Below are 21,658 nucleotides of genomic sequence, written 5' to 3'. Positions count from 1 at the left end.
GTGGAGGATTCAGCAATGGTAATGCCATTGAATGTCAAGGTGTGATGGTTAGGTTCTCTATTGTTGGAGATGGTCATTATCTGGCACTTGTGTCACACAAATCTTACTTGACACTTATCAGCCCAAGTATGAATGTTGTCCAGGTCTTCCTGCATATGAGGAGTCACAAATAGCACTGAACATTGGTCAATCATCAGCAAACAACCCCATTTCTGACTTTATGATAGAGGGAAGGTCATTGATGAAGCAGCTGAAGATGGTTGGACCTAGGGCACCATCCTGAGGAACTCCTAGTGATGTCATGGGACTGAAATGAATGGCCTGCAACAACCACAACTATATTTCTTTGTGTTAGGTATGGCTCCAAAACATGGAGTGATTTCCCCCCCGCCCGATTCCATTGACTTCAATTTTTCCAGGACTCCTGAATGCCACACTCGGTCATAGAAACTAGGAGCAGGAGTAGGCCATTTGGCCCTTCGAGCCTGCTCCGCCATTCATTATGATCATGGCTGATCATCCAACTCAATAGCCTGCTCCTGCTTTCTCCCCATACCCTTTGATCCCTTTTGCCCCAAGAGCTATATCTAACTCCTTGAAAGCATACAATGTTTTGGTCTCAACTACTTTCTGTGGTAACTCAACTACTTTCTGTGGTACCAAATGCTGCCTTGATGTCAAAAGCAGTCACTCTTACCTCTGCTGTTGAGTTAAGCTCTTTTGTCCATGTTTGGACCAAGGCTGTTAACATGTCAGGAGCTGAGTGGCCCTAGCGGAACCCAAACGGAGCATGAGTGAGCAGGTAATTTCTGCATAATGCCAATTGATCGCAATGTTGATGACACTTTCCATCACTTTGTTGATGATTGGGAGTAGACTGATAGGGTGGTAATTGGCTGGATTGGACAGGACATACCTGCACAGTTTTCCACATTGTCGGGAAGATGCCAATGTTGAGGCTGGAAGTGTACTGGAATAGCTTGGCTAGGGGCATGGCCAGTTCTGGAGCACAAGTCTTCAGTTCTCTTGCCAAATGTTTTGTCAGGGCCCATAGCCTTTGCAGTATCCAATGCCTTCAGCTGTTTCTTGATGTCACATGGAGTGAATTGAATTGGCTGAAGACTGGCATCTGTGATGCTGGGGCCCTCAGGAGGAGGCCGAGATGAATCATCCACAAGGCACTCCTGGCTGAAGATGGTTGCAAATGCTTTAGGCTTGTTTTTCGCACTGATAAGTTGGACTTCTCCCATCATTGAGGATGAAGATATTTGTGGAGGCTCCATTCCCACTTCCAGTGGGGGCTAAAAATCCAGCTCCTGGAGTGGTTTGGGGTGGAAATTTCAGAGCTTAGGGCCTCGACATCTGATGGCAACAATGCAGCAATTAAAATCAGGAATGTGCAAAGCACTAGAATTGAAGGAGCGCTGAGGTCTCATTTAATTCTAATTTGCTGGATTAAGAGTTCCTGGGGCCCTGCACACCATTTGGGGCTCCTCTAATCTATTAAATAGCAAACTTGCTGGTGGGGGTGGGAGGGGGGGGGGGGGGGGGGGGGGGGGGGGGGGGGGGGGTGTGGTGTGTGGGGTTTGGGGGGGGGGGGGGCTCCGGGTTGGTGGGGGGGGGGGGGTAAATGTCCGGGTGAACGTGCAATGGAGGGATCTGATAGGTCCATGACTGCCTCCTGGGGAGCAAACTGAGGGTGGACGAAGTATGAGGCGAATGGTAAGAATGACCGAGGACAGAGTGAGGCGGTAGGGTGGGAGGATGAGGGTTCGACGGTAGTAGTGAGAGTGATTGGTGCGGACGCGGAGGCAGACACAGACACCGGGTTGGGAAGGAGGAGGTCGGGGAGGTCAGTGTGGATGGGGGTGGGATTTTCAGGAAGCAAGGGAACGTACACATTCACCTGGACATCCCAAAAGGAAAACGGCTGTAGCTAGTAGGTCATGTAGGGGAGGTGGAAGATGATGCCGGGGAAAAGGAAATGGGTAACTGGGGGAAGGAAAGGTCAGGGGAGCTAAAGAAGAATGTTAAACGCACCATGCTTACAAATCCAAAAGTGAAATGAGAGTCGTGGTGGGCGAGATCAGGTGCTGCATGGGAGTGTGATCAGTGGGTGGGCGGAAATGCAGGTCAGCTCAGAAGGACAGTTGAATGTGAACCCCAGCAGGCAGCATTCAAAATTCTCAGGACGTTGAGGTCAGTATGATACGTGAAGGATCCGAGTGTGTGGGGGAGTGCTTGCATGAGGCTCCGAAAGACCACACGCACACACACACACACACACACACGCACACACACACGCACACTTCTCCCTCCAGAATCACTGGTAGGCTAGCTGGTCCCTCTGCGATGACAGAGGGTGACACAGGCAAAAGGGACTCAGAGGGAGAGTACCGACTCTGAGATTCCTGAGTTGATGTCTAGCTGCTGCTCCTCCTTCCTTTAGGTGCCCGGGGGCTCCAGCCTGACTCCTTGAGGGGAAGGAGCACCTGGAGGGATGTCGAGGTGCCCCATTTACCTCTAATGTTGCCACTGCAAGAACTCACTCATGGTACCCGTGATGGAGTGTAGGTCTGCACACAGCTCCATGTTCTGCTGGACTAGGGTCTCCCTCCATCCTCCCCATGCACATGCAGACAGCACTTCATCAGTGGGCAGGTGGATGCACTCCTCCAACTCGCATGCCAATCCGCTGAGGGCTTCCAACAGCTCTGTTTGATGTTCCCACGTCTTGAGCTAACTCTCCAGGATGAGCTGGAAGGCCAAATCTAGAGGCTTGTCATCTGACTCAGACCTCACAGATGCCTGATCCCCTCCGAGTGCAGGGGAGCTCTGCCAAATCTGCCTCCTGCTGCTGTGGACATGTGCGTGTGCATGGTGACCACCAGACTGTGAACCCGAGCCTGCTTTAGATCTAGGTCCCACTGAGGTGTGTGTCTCTGCGCTGGTGCAGGGTGTTGGTAAGCGCTGTGACGGGTCTTCCAGGCTGCTTATTTTCAGCTCCTCAATGGAGGAGGTGTCCTCTTGGCTGGAGGTGAGGATGTGGATGGAGCTGAGGGAATGGCTGGCTGAGATTGTAAGTCGCTTGGCAGAGCTCTCTCTGAAAGTAGAGATAAGTAGTGCATGGCAGCAGAGTCAAAAGCAGAAGAGAGAGCACTCACAGTTGTGTTGAGAGAGGGATGATGTGGTGCATGGGGGTGTTCGCCGTCACTGCAGGAACGGTCCATATCCTCACGAGTCAGTGTGATGGCATGCTCTTCAAAGTGAATCAGGGGCCTAATGTGGGCCACTCCACCCACGGTCTCGGACCTCTTCCTGCTGATATGAACAGGTTTCTCCAATATGAAAATGGAGAGAGTGTGGAGAGGACACATGGCACTGCATGGAATGTTTATATTGTGAGTGGAGCCATGAACAGGATGAAGATTTGAACTTGAGAGGGTATGAGTCTGATGGAGATGTGAGGGCATGTGTGAGAGTTAGTGGCGTTGTCCCTTGAGATGTGAGATCCCTGTGGATGTGTGATGGGTTTGTGAGAGAGTGACGAGAAGAGTGAATTACCTTGATGGAATGGATGAGCCGATTCATCCTGTAGTGGCATTGGCTGGCTCTCCTCTTTTGTAAGGCATTGGCACTGATCACTGCTGCCACCTCCTCCCAAGCCAGATTAGTGAGGTTGCTGCCCATCCTGCAGCCAGAGTGGGGGTAGAGGACATCACAGCAAGCCTCCACTGTGTCCAAAGGGCATTCAATGGACACATCATTCAACCTGGCAGCTGCAGTCTTTTTGCCTTTCAGGGCCATGTCTTCTTTAAAGCAGTCGTGGCCTGGAAGCATGGAGATGTGTGCACACAGCTGGACCTTAAATATGGTGCCCTGTGTGCTGAAGTGGTGAGGTGATGGCGTGGTGGGTGAATGAGAGCCTGCCCACCAGCGAAACAGCGTGTTTCCCGGGAATATATAATCAATGCGGCGTGTTTGGGACGATATGGTGTGAAAAGCCGCCATTGCGGCCGATGGGTAAGACGTCATTTTTACCTGCCCACTACCACACTTGGTGCAAATCTGGGATGATTCCGCCCAATGATTATAAACTGCATTACTAATAAAACAAATCTTAATACAATATTATGCATAAACTGTCTAATTTTGTCACATATACAGAATAAAATAACAGCTGATTTGTAGTTTGTGAGTTTAATACCCAGACTCTATTATGTTTCAGCAATTATCTGCTGTCAGCATCTAATTATAATTAAGGACACGATAACCAAACTATACACTAAACCAGTGAATATTTCAATTGCAGTAATTTCACAGCAAGAGCAATCCTGGATGCATCTGCTACATGCACCGTCTCCTTAAGATAATTGAATCTGCCTGCTATCAGATACTTATTTCAAGTGCTTAATTTAACTAGGAAATATTTTTTGGAGGAAAGAATGGCAAGAAACAAATGTAGAGCTTTTATTCAATGCTAGACTTGAATAATTGGGAGATTGAAAACCCGGTAATTACCATGAATATTGAAGATTTATTTATGCTATAATACTGCTTCTGCAGTTTTAACCCATTGTCAACCCTGGATCTCACAATGTTGTACTGACCATTCCACAGTTTTGACCACTGTGCATCACAGCCTTTTGTGAATTTTTATAAGGCTCAGGGCGAGAAATATTTGGGGACTTTGCACCTCATGTGAGAAGTTCCAAGAACCAGGAGAATGCTGCAGACAGGCAAATGAAGTCGATGTACGTGCCACAAATACCCCTTCCCTATTTCCCCCTCGGTAGCTCACAGCAGAGGGATTAATCTTTTATTCCTGTAGCTCTGAGACAATTCAGAAAGACTATTATGATTATTTGAAGATTATTTATGGTGGGGCTGATATTTGTATACCGCCCCTGGTCACGAGGCCCTTCAGTCCCATACATTAAATCCGCTCCCGATTTTTGTACATTTAGATACTAAAAGCTCAATGCATCTTTATTGACTTAGGACTTCAGTCAGTTATGTAAAAATCATTATTTAAATAACATACTTCAACTTATGTCTGACATGGACTGTCTCTACCTTTAATTAAATACTATTATTTTTCATGCTACATTGAAGAGAATTCTGTGAAAAGCGGCCAGACTTGGCACAGTGCACTTTAATAAGGAGTATCTAAAAATAGCCATTTCTCAAAGCGCAATTTATTTGAACACTCACAGTACTTTGTTTCTTTAGCCTCCTAACATTGTAAGCTGCGTGTTTAAGCAGAAAAACTGATGCTATCCTCATTTAAAAATTATATATGTATATTGCATTAGAATATGAGTTTATCCCATGATAATAAGAACTTATAATGAAAACCATTGATAGATTAAACTGCATTTCTGTTTATATGTTCGATGCTCAAATTCCATGATTATGCACATAGTTGTATGCAATATATTGTTTAATAAGGTGAGAAGGGATTATGTTTTGTTGTGGTAAATGTATTACTATCCTGGTATACTTTAGGTGTTATTCATGAGGGATGTTTGTTAAAAATAAAGAAATGAAGAAATAAAGTAAGCAACGGAGTGTAATTATATAAAAATTAAACAAAATGAATTAAAGTTGTGTATCAGGAGATTTTTTAATATATAATTGTAGAGATTTATGAATTGAAAAACAGAATATGCGGAGAAAAGGGCTCTGTACTTTTTGTAAAAACACAAACTCTCCTTGGCTATAACAGTGGGTCACTCCCCTAGTCTGCTGCTGCCTGACACTCCTTTGATATTGGTAATCTGATTTTTAAAAGCTCCTCTCAAAGCCCTCACCAAGTCCACAAAGGTTTCTGACACTCGGGTGCAAAGTGCCCATCCAATGCTGCAACTGACAATTTTTAATGGATGTGCTGTGCTTTGCTGAGAGGGGTTAGAGTTGATTAGAGGTCTGCAATGCTGTTTTATGAGAAGAAGTGCAGTCCTTAATTAGCATCCAGGAGCGAAAAGCTCAATTATTCCATTAGTGCCCTTTTATCTGGGGGAAATACTGAGGATATCTGAGATCCATGGGTGATATTAGCTGAAAGATCTAGCAATGAATGCTGAGCAATCTTTTGCAGAAGATTTACATTGATAGGTAGGAGTTAGTTAGCAAACCTAGACAGTATGAGGTGTAAGGAGCTAAAGTGTTTTAGACAGAAGACAGAAAACAGTGGCAGCTTGCAGAGAGAAAAAAATCATTAAGCATTGTGGCCACATTACTCAACTGTGTAGTATTGATTATTCAGTTTATGAATAATTTACTTTCCATAATCCAACACAAACTCCATTATATTTTGATAACTCCAACCACTCTAGCAACTTTTAAAGTAATAATTGCTCTTTGTCTTAAGACATCCATGACACTCTTGCAGAGGTAACACAGTTGCCAAGTAACTGCTATTGGTTTTATGGTCTATCAGTATTCAGGGTTTTAAAGGTTCAGATACAAGCAAAAAACTGCGGATGCTGGAAATCCAAAACAAAAACAAAAATACCTGGAAAAACTCAGCAGGTCTGGGAGCATCTGCAGAGAGGAACACAATTAACGTTTCGAGTCCAAATGACCCTTCAACAGAACTAAGTAAAAATAGAAGAGAGGTGAAGTATAAGCTGGTTTAAGGGGGTGGGGGGGGGGGGGGGTGGGGGTGGGAGAATTAGAGCTGGACAGAGGGCCAGTGATAGGTGGAGATAACCAAAAGATGTCACAGACAAAAGGACAAAGAGGTGTTGAAGGTGGTGATATTATCGAAGGAATGTGCTAATTAAGGGTAGAAAGCAGGACAAGCAAGGTACAGATAGCCCTAGTGGGGGTGGGGTGGGGGAAAGGAATCAAAAAAGGCTAAAAAGTAGAGATAAAACAATGGATGGAAATATATTTAAAAATAATGGAAATAAGGGAAAAGAAAAATCTATATAAATTATTGGAAAAAAAGGGTGGGGGGATTGGAAAGGAGGTGGGGATGGAGGAGAGAGTTCATGATCTAAAATTGTTGAACTCCATATTCAGTCCGGAAGGTTGCAAAGTGCCTAGTCGGAAGATGAGGTGCTGTTCCTCCAGTTTGCGTTGAGCTTCACTGGAACAATGCAGCAGGCCAAGGATGGACATGTGGGCATGAGAGCAGGATGCAGTGTTGAAATGGCAAGGGAGGTCTGGGTCATGCTTGCGGACAGAGCGAAGGTGTTCTGCAAAGCAGTCACCCAGTCTGCGTTTGGTCTCTCCAATGTAGAGGAAACCGCATTGGGAGCAACGAATGCAGTAGACTAAATTGAGGGAAGTGCAAGTGAAATGCTGCTTCACTTGAAAAGAGTGTTTGGGCCCTTGGACAGTGAGGAGAGGAGAAGTAAAGGGACAGGTGTTGCACCTTCTGCGGTTGCATGGGAAGGTGCCGTGGGAGGGGGTTGAGGTGTAGGGAGCTGGCATGGGTATACTTTGTAATATGAATTCTAAAGGGAGAGCAGGGAAGGATCATAAAAAGAGATGAGAACGAAAAACTAGAAAACATACATGAAGGAAAAATCAGAGTGGCCAGGAAAAAAGTGCACAAATGGCAACTGACAAGCTCAGCAGGAGGGATGTAGAACAAAGTTGTAAAATAATTTCAACAGCAGCATATGAGAAGCATAGGCACTGAGCGTGAAGCATTGTTCAAACACAAGACATGTACTTCACCTTGCAGACATGTTGTCCTTTAAGTACAGCTTGTTCTTCCTAGAAAGCTATTATCTTTAAATTCATAGGGAATGTGGAACAGACATGTACAATTACTTCAATTGATAGACTATTTCATCCTTTCAATTAGTTAAGAGATGTCCAAATGTTCTTTTGAATACAGATTGAATTATTCCGGTCGGTGCTGAATAAATGTATTCTTCACCTTTTATCTATGCAACAAACACCAAGATTGATTTGTACCCATTGTCTAGTGATAGAGCAATTTCACTAAAAACATAAAACAACACTTTGTTTTTTTTATATTAAAGCGCAGATTTCAGAAGTCTATATTGCTTACTTCAAAGGAAGTCAGAATCTGGAAGCATTTTGCTGTTGGGTCCCATCTTTAAGAATATGTTCATAAGCGTTTAGTTGCCCTTATTATCATACCATTGCTTTCATTTAACAATATGACCAAAGGTGCTATCAATGGATAAATCATTACCACTTCTATCAGACTTTCCTTGTACCCGTTTTCTTAAAGCAGGTGTCAAAGCTCATTTATTTTAAAAATAAGTTCAGCAGTTATCCACTCGCCAACAGTAAATTGTAAGGAGGCTTATGTTTTCCATTGGTATTAGGTGGCACAACCACAGGGTACAACTGAGAAATCTTTACAATAAAATGGTTAATAGTTAACAAATAGCACATTTGAAATGCATAAAGACATTATATTCAGTATCAAATGTCAAGTCATGAATTTTCAAGGCCTACAGTATATGATAGCAACCTTAGGCAAGTAAGTTTGCTATTGAATTCTGTGTATATTCCAGAGGAAAGGGAAGAAGTGTGTGCAGCTTCATGCTGGCCAACCTTTTTTTGGATTTTTACAATTGCAGCAGCTCGTGTCTTTTGCTGTCATCATGTAAGTTCAGCTAAAGCACTGGACGCTGTTCCAGTCATAATCTCATAAAGAATGGAAAGCCAAGCACATTGCTCTGTTGTTGTAGGATGTATACTTCAGGGTGGAACAGGCCATCCTCATCAAATCCACTGTTAGTAATTATGTTGTGCTTTGCTGAATTTATGGTAAGAGATGGATTTTCCTTGATAGAACATCAAAAGAGACTTCAGTATCCCATTATTGGGGAGGTCTTGTGACACAGTGGATAATATCCCTGGCTGAGCCAGAAGCTGTGCGTTCAAGCCTCACTCCAAGGCAGGGAATTGTCCCAGATTTGCACTAAGTGTGGTAGTGGGTCTGAAAAATGACGTTTTAACCACCAGCTGCAGTGGCAGATTTTCATGCTGTATCGTCTTCTTCCTGCCTCAACTTATGCAGTCATGGGGAACACGGTGTCTTGCTGGCGGGTGGCCTCCCGTTTGCCTGCTATGCCGTTACCTCACCACTTGCTCATTCTAGGCACCATATTTAAACTACAGCCACACACACAGTTCTCAATGTTTGCAGCCTAGAACTATTCCAGTGAAGCCAAGAAGAGTGCAGCCCCTTGATTCACTGATGCATCCCTGGGATGCCATGGAGGTCTGCCACCTCACCACTTGGGAGGCAGTGGCAGAGGTGGTCAGTGCCAAAGCTGCGCACAAGTGGTCTGCCATCCAGCGCAGAAAAAGGATGAATGATCTCATCCAGGGTAAGTCAACCATCTCATCACTCTCAGCTCACCCACTCACAAGCCCATCACACATTCACTGGCATTTCACTCACTGCCAGCTCAACAGACACCACTCTCTCACGCACACACCCTCACATCTCCATCTGGCCTCATCTCCTTTGAAGATAGCCTCCTCATCCCATTCATGGCTCCACTCAGCACACATGCACGCCTGGCATCCTTATCATTTGGCCTGGCATGTGCCTTGCTCACACTTTCCATCTGTCTTTATGCAGGACAAGATCACACAATCAATGGGATCAATTTGGGAGAGGTCCCAGACCTGGAGTGGAGTGCCGGACATCAACATCCTCTCTTTGTTCAAGAGTCATGCGTTGGAGCTGGCCAGAGAAGACATGGACCATTACTGCGGCAACAGTGAGGTTGGCGGTGAACACCCATGTGATGATCCTGCACCACATCATCCCTCTCTCAATGCTACTGAGTCCACTGTTCTGTGTGTAATGTGGCTGCCAAGCATTAATAATCTCCACCTTCTCTCCTAGGCACATCTGCCATGTTGCCCTCAGGCAACCTTGACCCTGACTCCAGCACTGAGAGCGTCTCAGATAGGCACCCTAAGGGCAGCATCGTTGAAGACCTGAGCCCTGCGCTCACCCACACCCTCCACCAGTGCAGTAACACACACCTTGGTGAGATCTGGATACAGAGCAACCTTGGGGTCACAATCTGGAGAACAAAGCACACAATCTGTTCCATAGCAGACAGAGGCAGGGACATCCGAAGTTGCTGGCAAGTGGAGGACTGCTGGAGGCAAGGAACCTGGTGAGTTCCAGTCAGATGATAAGGCTCTGGGCTTGGTGCTCAGTTAGTTGGTGGAGCTAAAAAGTTAATCACGGAAACATCAGGGAGGGATGTCTGATCCACTCCTCAGATTGCAAGGGATGATGGAGGAGTCCATTCGTCTTTAGACCGAGGTGATACTGCAGGCATGCCAACGCACCGAGGTCAACACTGACAGAATGGCAGCCACCATGGAGACCTTCGTCTAGCCATCGGTCCTGCACTGCTGCATGGGCTGAACTCCATCACTGACATCATTGTTGGCCTCCAACAATGTCAACGTGAGAGGGGTGCGAGGCAGCTTGATCTCACTCCAGCTTCCACTTCTCCTCAAGGAGTCAGCCAGGGGCTGTTGGACACCCAAAGGGAGGAGGACCAGCAGCTCAACGCCTCAGGGCCATCCACCCAGGTGGCTCCGGAATGTCCGGCCACTCTTTCTGTGACCCTGTCAGCTCCAGCTCCACAGACCAAGGTGGGTGCACCTGGCCCACAGCGGGATGACCAAAGCAGGCCAGGGCCCTCCAGGGGATGCCTGCCAAGGTCATCACTGACAGGGCGCAGCAGTCAGCAGTGGATGGCGGGAGAAGCACCAAGATGTAGTGGCAGGGTTAGAAAGGTTAAGAGCATGTAACTCTTTTGGAGTTAAACTAATTAAACTAAATTAACAAAATTAGGATAAATCAAGCACAGCCCCTAATTCAGGTCAGCTGTAAAACTAAGAACAAAGTTTAAAGGAAACTTACAAACTTTAAACCAAAATGTGATTAAAGGGGTCAATAAAACACCCCAGTCCCCACGGTGAAGGTTAAGAGCATGTAACTCTTTTGAGTACAAACCCGTTTCCATCTGTTTCAGATGAAGTTACGTTGTTTCATAGTTTGCCATTGTGAGATTTGAACTCTTGATCTTGGGGTTACAAGCCCAGTACCATAACCACTTGGCTATTTAGGCCAAGCGTTAAGAGCATGTAACTCTTTCGAGTACAAACCCGTTTCCATCTGTTTCAGATGAAGTTATATTGTTTCATAGTTTGCCATTGTGAGATTTGAACTCTTGATCTTGGGGTTACAAACCCAGTACCATAACCACTTGGCCATTTAGGCCAAGCTTTTAAGATGTAACTCTTTCGAGTACAAACCCGTTTCCATCTGTTTCAGATGAAGTTACATTGTTTCATTGTTTGCCATTGTGAGATTTGAACTCTTGATCTTGGGGTTACAAACCCAGTACCATAACCACTTGGCTATTTAGGCCAAGCCTAAAAAATGTTGCTGTTTGTAACTCTTTTGAGTACAAACCCGTTTCCATCTGTTTCAGATGAAGTTACGTTGTTTCATAGTTTGCCATTGTGAGATTTGAACTCTTGATCTTGGGGTTACAAGCCCAGTACCATAACCACTTGGCTATTTAGGCCAAGCGTTAAGAGCATGTAGTTGCACCGCATGGACCCAGGTGTTAATCACTTGTGCATAAAGTTCACAATCATAAATAAACTCCAAGAATGCCTCCTTGTCTTTGGCCACTTGTTATGATGAGCAGTGTTCATGTCATTCAAATGTGAAACTTTGGTTCCTGCACAAGGTAAAGGCAGGTGTCTCAGTTCAGGGCCTCTTCCCTGGTGCAGTGTGTAACCTTCAGACCAATGTAATGGTCCAGCTTCACACTTACTGGACACAGTGACGCCTGCTCCTCAATGGTGCTTGTCACTGCTGCCAGGACATCGGGGGCAGGCATCACTGAATTCTGTCATTCTCTGTGGCCTCTCAACAACTTTGAGGTGGGGCTGGCCCCCCACCACATCTCTTCAGCACCTGTGACCGGTGATGATATGGTCCTGTAGGGTACAGATGATCAAGGCTGCCAAAGGATCAGCTGCTCTTAAAGTTTCATGGTGGTAGCTTTGGCCACTGGACTGCAGGCTGTGCTCTCAGCTCAGGTGCAGGCATTCTCCTAACCCGCACTGCAAGGCTTCAGCCAAGAGGAATACTGGTCCAAACATGAATAAAGGCATTAAATTATAAGGGGCTCTGAGCACCTCCACCAGTGATTGTTCCATGGCCATCTTTCACAAAGGGATTCTACAACTTGCTCAGTTGTCCAATTGTTCTGCAATTGTCCCCTAAAATACACATTAATATGCAGTCCGCACCCAAGGCATGAAAAGTTCTGGAGCATTTAGTGGCAAAATCATGCTTTTGCGTGGCTTGAGTGGGCAGAAATGCTTCAGAGGCCCAACTCCAAGCATGTCAATGGAGCTGTTGCTGAATGGTCCCAGCTGCGGAAGAATGCTCACTTTTGACAAGCTTTTCCAAGTATGTAGCTGTTTCCCTCAGCCTCCCCCACCTCAGCATGTGCTTGTATACTTCCATTAGTCTGTGCTGCCTTGCCCCTGCCGTTGGCCTCACCCGATTGGAGAACCTTGCCATGGTACTGCACTGAAAGCCGGCCAGGAAAAAGCAACTTGCCTGTGCCCACCCACACCCCACCAAATGTGCGGTGCCTCTTCCTTGATGTCCTACAAGCGATCCTCGTGAGTGCTGCGCAAGGATGTGTGCACACATCTCTGAGTTCCCCTCGAAGTTCAGCTTGCCAGGTGCATGCCTTTTAAAGGTAGTTGTACATCACGCTGTTCTGTAGTCACACCGATGTGGGAGGCAAATTTGTAAGGGAATGACTCTGGCATGCGGGCATAATAATAACATGCAAATACATTAAAATTAAGTTCCCAAAGTTGGACGGCAGGAAACGCAGTCTGCCTTTGACAGGCGGAGTGGGCGATCACAAACTGGTTTCACGATGGCGTAAAACCGATTTTTGGCATTCTCACCATATTTACTCACGATGCCAAACATGCCTGCCGCTCGGCCCAGGACTTGATGTGCAAAGAAGATGCATTCATAACACAGCCAAACAGGTTGAGTATCAACTTGCAAATGCTTCCAACGCACACCAATGGCCTTGCAGTGCGGGTTAGGAGAATGCCTGCACCTGAGCTGAGAGCACAGCCTGCAGTCCAGTGGCCAAAGCTGCCACCATGAAACTTTAAGTGCAGCTGATCCTTTGGCAGCCTTGAACCTCTTACCATCATTATCCATAGCTAAAGGCTAAAACATGCATGTGAAAGACATGTTGCCACAGCGACTCAGGCTTCTTGGGGAGCCAGTTGCTCAGTTGGCTGGACAGCCGGTGTGGATCAGATTGGTGCCAATAGCGTGGGGTTCGATCCCCATTCCGACTGGGGTGGACTCATGATCTGCCTCCTTACCCTACCCATGGTGAAGGTTGTGGCACTATAGGTTAAATCTCCCTTCAGTCACAGAACTCACGAAGAAGATTCCATTATTGGGCAAGAATAGGTTCTGTAGCTTATAGGAAAATTAAATTTATAAATAGGGACAAATAAATATTGTGCTTTCTGGAGGTTTTACACTCTGGTGCTAGATTGTACTGCTATTTTTGATTTTTTGTTTTTTTGCTGCAAAGTAGTTGAATCTGACAGGAAACTAGGAACCTAAATAGAAATATAGGAACATAGAAAATAGGAGCAGGAGCGTGTCATTTGGCCTTTTGAGCCTGCTCCACCATTCAATATGATCATGGCTGATCCTCTATCTCAACGCTGTATTCCCACACTCTCCCCATACCCCTTGATGGCTTTGGAGTCCAGAAATCTATCTATTATCTTCTTAAATATATTCAGCAACTTAGTCTCCACAGCTTTTTGTGGTAGAGAATTCCATAGGTTCACCACCCTGAGCGAAGAAGTTTCTCCTCATCTCAGTCCTAAATGGTCTACCCCATATCCTGAGACTGTGATTCCTTGTTTCTTGACCCCCTAGCCAGAGGAAGTATCATCCCTGCATCCAGTCTGCCCAACCCCGTCAGAATTTTATATGTTTCAATGAGATCTTCTCTCATTCTCCTAAACCCCAGTGAATACAGGCCTAGTCGGCCAAATCTCTCCCCATATGACAATCCTGCCATCCCAGGAATCAATCTAGTGATTAAAAAAAACTGTGGATGTTGGAAATCCAAAACAAAAACAGAATTACCTGGAAAAACTCAGCAGGTCTGGCAGCATCGGCGGAGAAGAAAAGAGTTGACGCTTCGAGTCCTCATGACCCTTCAGCAGAAGGGTCTGTTCTGCTGAAGGGTCACGAGGACTCGAAGCATCAATCTAGTGAATCTTCTTTGCACTCCGTTGATTGCAAGTATATCTGTTCTTAGGTAAGGAGACCAACATTGCACACAATACTCCAGGTGTGGTCTCACCAAGGCCCTGTACAGCTACAGTAAGACATCCTTGCTCCTGTGCTCAAGTCCTCTCACAATGAAGGCCAAACATACCATTTGCCTTCTTTACTGCCTGCTGCACCTGCATGTTTGCTTTCAGTGATTGGTGTACAAGGACACCCAGGTCCCTTTGTACATCAACATTTCCCAATCTATCACCATTATATATTACTCTGCCATTCTGTTTTTCCTATTGAAGTGGATAACTTCACACTTATCCACGTTATACTGCATCTGCCATATATTTGCCCACTCACTCAACTTGTCTAAATCACCTTGAAGCCTCTTAACACCCTCCTCATTGCTAAAATTTCCACCAAGTTTCATGTCGTCAGCAAACTTGGAAATATTACATTTGGTTCCCTCATCCAAGTCATTCTTATTTATCGTGAATAGCTGAGGCCCAAGCACTGACCCCTGCAGTACCCCACCAGTCATCACCTGCCACTCCAGAAAAGTCCCATTTATTTCTACTCTGTTTCCTGTCGGTTAACCAATTTTCAATCCATATTACCTCCAATCCCAAGCGCTTTAATTTTACACAATAACCTCTTATGTGGGACTTTATCAAAAGCTTTCTGAAAATCCAAATACACCACGTTCATTAGTTTTCTCTTATCTATTCTGCTAGTTACATCCTCAGAAAACTCCAACTGGTTTGTCAAACATCATTTCCCTTTCATAAATCCATGTTGACTTTGTCTAACCCCGTTGATAGTTTCTAAGTGTCCTGTTATCACATTCTTTATAATAGACTCTAGCATTTTTCCTACTACTGATGTTAGGCAAACCAGGGTCTGTAATTCGCTGTTTTACCCCTCTCTCCTTTTTTAAATAATGAGGTTACATTTGCCACCCTCCAACCTGCCAGGACTGTTCCAGAATCTGCAAAATTTTGGAAGACGACAACCAACACATCCATTATTTCCAAGGCCACCTCCTTTAGTACCCTGGGATATAGATTATTGGTCCCTGGGGATTTATCGGCTTTCAGTCCCATTAATTTCTCCAGCAATATTGTTTTAATAATACTAATTTCTTTCAATTCCTCTTTCTCACCAGACCCTTGGTTCCCTAATATTTCTGGGAAGTTATTTGTGTCTTCCTCTGTGAAGACAGAACTAAAGTATTTGTTTAATTGCTCTGCTACTTCCATGTTCTCTATTAGAAATTCTCCCACTTCAGACTGTAAGGGACCTACATTTGTCTCCACTAATCTTTTTTGTTTTACACACTTTTAGAAGCTTTTACAGTCCACTTTTATGTTCCTTGCAAGTTTACTCTCATACTCTATTTTTCCCCTCTTAATCAATCTCTTGGTCTTCCTCTCCTGAATTCTAAACTGCTCCCAATCCTCAGGCTTCCTACTTTTTCTAGCAACTTTATATGACTCTTCTTTGGATCTAATACTATCCTTAATTTCTTTTGTTGGGCCGCTTTTCCTGTTGTGTTTTTGCACCAGAAGAGAATGTATAACCATTGCAATGTATACTTTTGTTCCTTAAATATTAACCATGTCTAAATGCCTTTTAATGAAGTTCCCCAATCTATCTTAGTTAACTCATGCCTCATACCTTCGTAGTTTTCTTTATTAAGATTTAGGACCCTTGTTTCAGATCGGACTACTTCACTTTCCATCCTAATGAAGAATTCTATCATGTTATAGTCACTGTTCCCTAAAAGGCCCCACACAACAAGATTATCAATTAAACCCTTCTCATTGCACAATACCAAACCTAGGATAGCCTGTTCCCTAGTCGGTTCCTCGACGTGCTGGTATAAAATACCATCTCATAAACAGTCCAGGAATACATCCACCACAGTATTATTGCTAACTTGGTTTGCCCAGTCTATATGTAAATTAAAGTCACCCATGATCACTGTAGCACCCTTGTTACATGCATCTCTAATTTCCTGTTTAATGCTGTCCCCTACCTCATTACTACTGTTTGGAGGCTTATAGATAACTCCCACTAATGTTTTCTGCCCTTTGTTGCAACTTAGCTCCACCCAGACTGATTCTACATCCAAATTTTCTGAGCCAATGTCCTCTCTCACTATCACACCGGTTTCATCCTTAACTAACAACACCACTCTACCTCCTTTTCCTTTTTGCCTGTTTGTCCTAAATGTCGAGTACCCTTGGATATTCAGTCCGTAGTCTTGATCACCCTGCAACCATGTCTCCACAACTGCAATCATATCATACTCATTTACATCTATTAGTGCTGGTAATTCATTTACCATATTACAGATGCTCCATGCTTTCAAACACAGTGCCTTTTGACTTGTCTTTTTAATATTTTTATGCTTTTTTTGTACTATGGCTCTATTTGCTGCTAGCCCTTGTTTCCCTTACCTTCCACTTTTGCTTTCTATTGTTTTGTCTTTCATTCCTATCTTTGTTTCCCTCTCTTGTGTCTCCCCATTCAGGTTCTCATCCCCCTGCCAACCTAATTTAAACCCTCCTCCGCAGTACTAGCAAATACCCCTGCGGAGATTTTGGTCCCAGTCCTGTTGGGGTGCAACCCAACCAGCTTGTTCAGGTCACCCCAAATCAGCCCCAATACCTCAGGAATCTAAATTCTCTCTCCTACACCGTCTCTCCGGCCACGCATTCATCTGGTCTAGTCTCCTATTCGAGATCTCGTTAGCACATGGCATTGGGAGTAATCCTGAGATTACTACTGAGATCCTGCTTTTTAATTTATTTCCTGGGTCTCCATATTCTGCTTTTAGGACCTTATCCCTCTTTTTACCTATGTCGTTGGTACCGATATGGACCACAACCTCTTGCTGTTCACCCTCCCCCTTCAGAATGTCCTGCAGCCGGCTCAGTGACATCCTTGACCCTGGCACCTGGGAGGCAGTATGCCATCCTGGTTTTATGTCTGTGGCCACAGAAACGTCTATCTGTTCCCCTTACGATAAAATCCCCTATCACTATTGCTCTCCCACTCTTTTTGCCCCACTCTGTGCAGCTGTGTCACTTGTCGTGCTATGGACTTGGCTTTTGCTGTATTCCTCTGAGAAACCATCCCCCACAGCAGTAGCCAAAATGGAAAATCTGTTGGAGAGGGGAAGGGACTCCTGCCTAGTGCTTTTACTCTGTCTGGTGGTCACCCATTCTCTTTTCCTGCTGTGTGACCATCTCACTATGTGCTACCCGTGAAGATCTCATCCTAGTGGATGCTGTGCAGTGACTTCAGCTGCAGCTCCAGCTCCGAAACACAATTTTGAGTAGCTGCAGCTTGAGGCACTTCTTGCTCACACGGTCGCCCTGGACACTGGAAGTGTCCCTGATTTCCCACATCGCACAGGAGGAATATTCCTCTTGGCTGAGCTGCCCTGCCATGATTTACCCTTAAATTAGTCCCTTTACTTTTACTTCCTCTAGTTTAGAGACTATTAAGGAAAGAAGAAGAAATGCTCGCTGGGTCCTACTTACCAAGGGTGCTGCTCTTCTTATTGAGGAAAGGTAGAAAATGAAAGGATCACCTTCCCTCTTCAGCAAACTCCCTCTCTCAATAAACTCCAATTAAAGCATCCTAATGTAGCCCAAAGCAACACTCCAGTACAGACAAAAGTAGCACTGTAGATGGTTGGCTTTTATGCTGTCTGAATCTAGCTTCTGCAAACCTGTTTAAGCCAGTTAACTAATTTACTACCTGCAGCTGCAAGCAGAGCCTTTATAACCCCTGTTTTAAGGTTGGGCTAAAACTCAGCTCCCAACCTAAAGAGCAACTACTAGTTAGTTGCAAAATTAAAGAGAGATTAGACTTTAGATAGAAATGAGCCCTTAAGAACCCCTCCCTCACCAAACTCCAACTGAAGCACTCCAATGCAGCCCAAGGCAGAATTAGAGTGCTTCAGCATCTGCTTTTATTATCAGTGCAGAAAGGGAACCTATAGTGTGATTAATCTTTCTCAACAGAGGAATTGACTTGGTCTTCTTGACATTCAACACTGTTTTCTGCCACTGTACAATTTTGTCTGTAGTGATTCAGTTGCTACTTGTCTTACAGCTGGGAAGCAGTCTGTACAGGGTAGTGTCATCAGCAAAATGAAAAGTGGCATTTTGATAATATGAGAGCATCCATGACACTAAAAGCAGAGCTGGGAAAGCAAACTTTCCTGAAGAATTTATATGTGAGTGTTGCATGTTGCGTAAGATGTCTAACATCCATTTATCTCAATCCTATGCTTTGTCATTCTGAGGAGGTTGTGCCAGAATGGTATATGTGATTGGACACTCTAGTCAAGGCTTTTATTGCAAGACAAAAATATATGACTTACTGTTTGTGCTGTAGAGCAATGCCAACAAGCACATAGGTAATTCAGCTTGAAAGCTCACAATATTAATGGACAGGCAATTATGGTGCTTGCAAATTGGATGGCATTAAACTCTGCATTAAATTCCCAATTTTTTTCATTCATTCACAGGATGCGGGTATTGCTGGCTAGGCCAGCATTCACTGTCCATCCATAATTGCCCTTGAGAAGTTGGTGGTGAGCCACCTTACTGAACTGCTGCAGTCTGTGTGGTCACGGTACTCCTAGAGTGCCCTTAGGTAAGGAATTCCAGGATTTTAGCCCAGCGGCAATGAAGGAATTATGATATTTTCCAAGTCAGGATGATGTGTGACTTGGAGGGAAACATGCTCAACTGCTCCATGTACCCACTGTCCTTGATGTTCTGAGTTGGAGAGGTCACAAGCTTGTGGAAAAGCTTTGATGAGTTGCTGCAGAGCATCTTGTATATGGTCCACACTGTAGTCATGGTACTTCAGTGGTGGAGTGCGTGAAGGATTAAGGTGGTGGATGGGGTGCTAATCAAGCAGGCTGCTTTATCCCGGATGGCATCAAACTTCTTGAATGTTGTTGGAGGTGGTGGCATAGTGGCATTGTCACTGGACTAGTATTCCAGAGACCCAAGGTAATGCTCTGGGGCCCTGAGCTTGAATCCCACCATGACAGATGGTGAAATTTGAATTCAGTAAAAATCTGGAAGTAAAAGTATGATGCTGATCACAAAACAATTGCCGAATGTCATAAAAACCCATCTGGTTCACTAACGTCCTTTAGGGAAGGAAATCTGCCATCCTTACCTGGTCTGGCCTACATGTGACTCCAGACGCACAGCAATATGGTTAACTCTGAAATGCCATCTGAATGAGGGCAGTTAGGGATGGACAATAAATATTGGGCCTAGCCAGCGGTGCCCGCATCCCATGAGTGAAAAAAATGGAGAATATTCCCTAACACTTCTGACTCATGCATTGTAGATGGTGTAAAGGTACTGGGAGTTAGGAGATGAGTTACTCACCACAGAATATCCAGCCTCTGACTTGCTCATGTTGCCAGAGTATGTATGTGGCTGGTCCAGTTAAGTTGCTGGTCAATGGTACCTCTCAGGATGATGATGGTGGAGAATTCAGCAATGGTATGCCATTGATTGTCAAGGGGTTGTGATTAGACTGTCTCTTGTTGGAGATAAGTGTTCCTGTTGTGCAGCTCTGTACCAGTAGTACTAAATTGAAAAGCTTACCCCTAGTTTCTGGCTGGGATTGACAAAATTCTGTCCTTGCATCATGAAAACATCACAAGTTGACTGATGTGCGCTGAATGTAAGTTAACAATCAGATAATAAAAAGCTGTTCATTCCATTGACAGCAAGTCCAGGGTTGTGGTTTTCAGGTTGTGATTTTGAAGCCCTATTGTGAATGGTCATGGTATTAGCTCATTATTAATACTCCTCCAGCATCAATTTCCAGTTATAATCTTGTCAGCATTTTAGATTTGCCTTCTCATAGAAAATTGTTATTTGTGTACCTTTCAGTATATTTATGTTCCTTTTGCTTCTACAGTGAGTCTGATAGATTTTCTGCTTTTTCAGTTGTATTTTAGGTAACTACTGCCCAGACTAAGAAGTGGTAGCAGAAATCCTAGTCACAGAGACACAAAATTCGCAAGTCCTAGAAATTAGTTGCTTTGAAATCAATGTTCAGTGTTCCCTCTTCACCACTTTATTATTTTACTGATCGGCAAGTATTATCCACAAAGTGAAAACAACATTAAAAATGAATCAGTGATATTTCATACATTTTCCTTCACATCATGAAAATGATTTAAAAATGGTGTATGAGAATAAAACTCTTAGAAACTCAGCATTTTTCTGTCTTGTAAATTGAAGGTTCTTTTTCACCAACTATTTAAAATGAGGTGGATTAGGAGGTAAAGAGGAGGTAGATACATTTTTGAAATATCGGGGAGTTGAGGGCTATGGGTAGCTGGCACAAAAGAGGAGTTGAGGCCTGGGGCAGATCAGCCATGATCTTATTGAATAGCGGGGCAGGCTTGAGGGGCTGAATGGCCTACTCCTGTTCCTATTTCTTATGTTCTTATGTAACTAAAATCAGCAGTCATCAGCCAAATGTGGCCGACAGTGAAAGAAATCAATCATAATCAAGATCAAATGAAATGAGATACCACTGCTTCAGATTTCCTTCGTTCAGTAACACAACCTCAAAGGCTTCGTACATGTGCACATACAAATGGATGGATGTTAAACTATCATAGACATATAATTTACATCAGAAAAATCAAAATTCATTAGATTAAATGTATTTTTACTTTGTTGATTTTCAATTGCACTTTACATTTTCCTAGTCAACATTCTGGCAATTTCAACTCTAACTTACTTGTACTTTTTGAAAGAGAGGCCCATGTTTTGCTTCATTTGCTGAAGTCCATGATAATCTGTGTAAATGATGTCAAAGGACAATGGTGCAGTCAGAGGACAGCTTCCCCTCCCAGGAGGGACACCTAGAAAACTAATCAACAGTAACAATAAATATATAGAATTAGCATGTGAATTTACCAGTGCATTCACTTTAATGCAGATTTTACAAATAAAAGCTAATGAGGAAAAAGCTGAATTAGGCTAGAAAATGGGCTAGTTCTGGGAGCACCTCTTTTATAAAACACATATGATGCACATTGCTCCTTCCTTAGGTTGAAGGAAAAGAAATGCTCCTGGAAAACCCTGAGTGGATAAGATCCCCTGTTGAGAGCTCTTCCCCTCATCCACCTCCTCCCCTCTGCAAGCAGCTTGTTCCTCTTCTGCCTCTGCTCCATCTCCTTTTCAATCAAATGATCACAATCATGACTGAGAGCAAGCAGAACCATGACATTGGAACCAAGGTCTTCTT

At 44.3% G+C, this 21,658-nt stretch overlaps 1 protein-coding gene across 1 annotated transcript in view; it reads right to left on the bottom strand.

Annotated features, from left to right (window-relative positions):
- The window catches only part of LOC121293660 (alpha-1,6-mannosylglycoprotein 6-beta-N-acetylglucosaminyltransferase B-like), a 1,251,241-nt gene that overhangs the window by 243,459 nt on the left and 986,124 nt on the right, over positions 1 to 21,658 (bottom strand). Inside the window, exon 18 of the mRNA XM_041216828.1 lies at positions 21,149 to 21,280. Coding sequence (XP_041072762.1) covers positions 21,149 to 21,280 — 132 coding nt within the window. The remainder of the gene's footprint in view (positions 1 to 21,148; positions 21,281 to 21,658) is intronic.

Source organism: Carcharodon carcharias, chromosome 22 (genome assembly GCF_017639515.1).
Source record: "Carcharodon carcharias isolate sCarCar2 chromosome 22, sCarCar2.pri, whole genome shotgun sequence".
In the NCBI taxonomy this organism is placed as follows: domain Eukaryota; kingdom Metazoa; phylum Chordata; class Chondrichthyes; order Lamniformes; family Lamnidae; genus Carcharodon; species Carcharodon carcharias.
The sequence above is the reverse complement of the archived record's forward strand: the minus strand, read 5'-3'. Positions and strand labels throughout refer to the sequence as shown.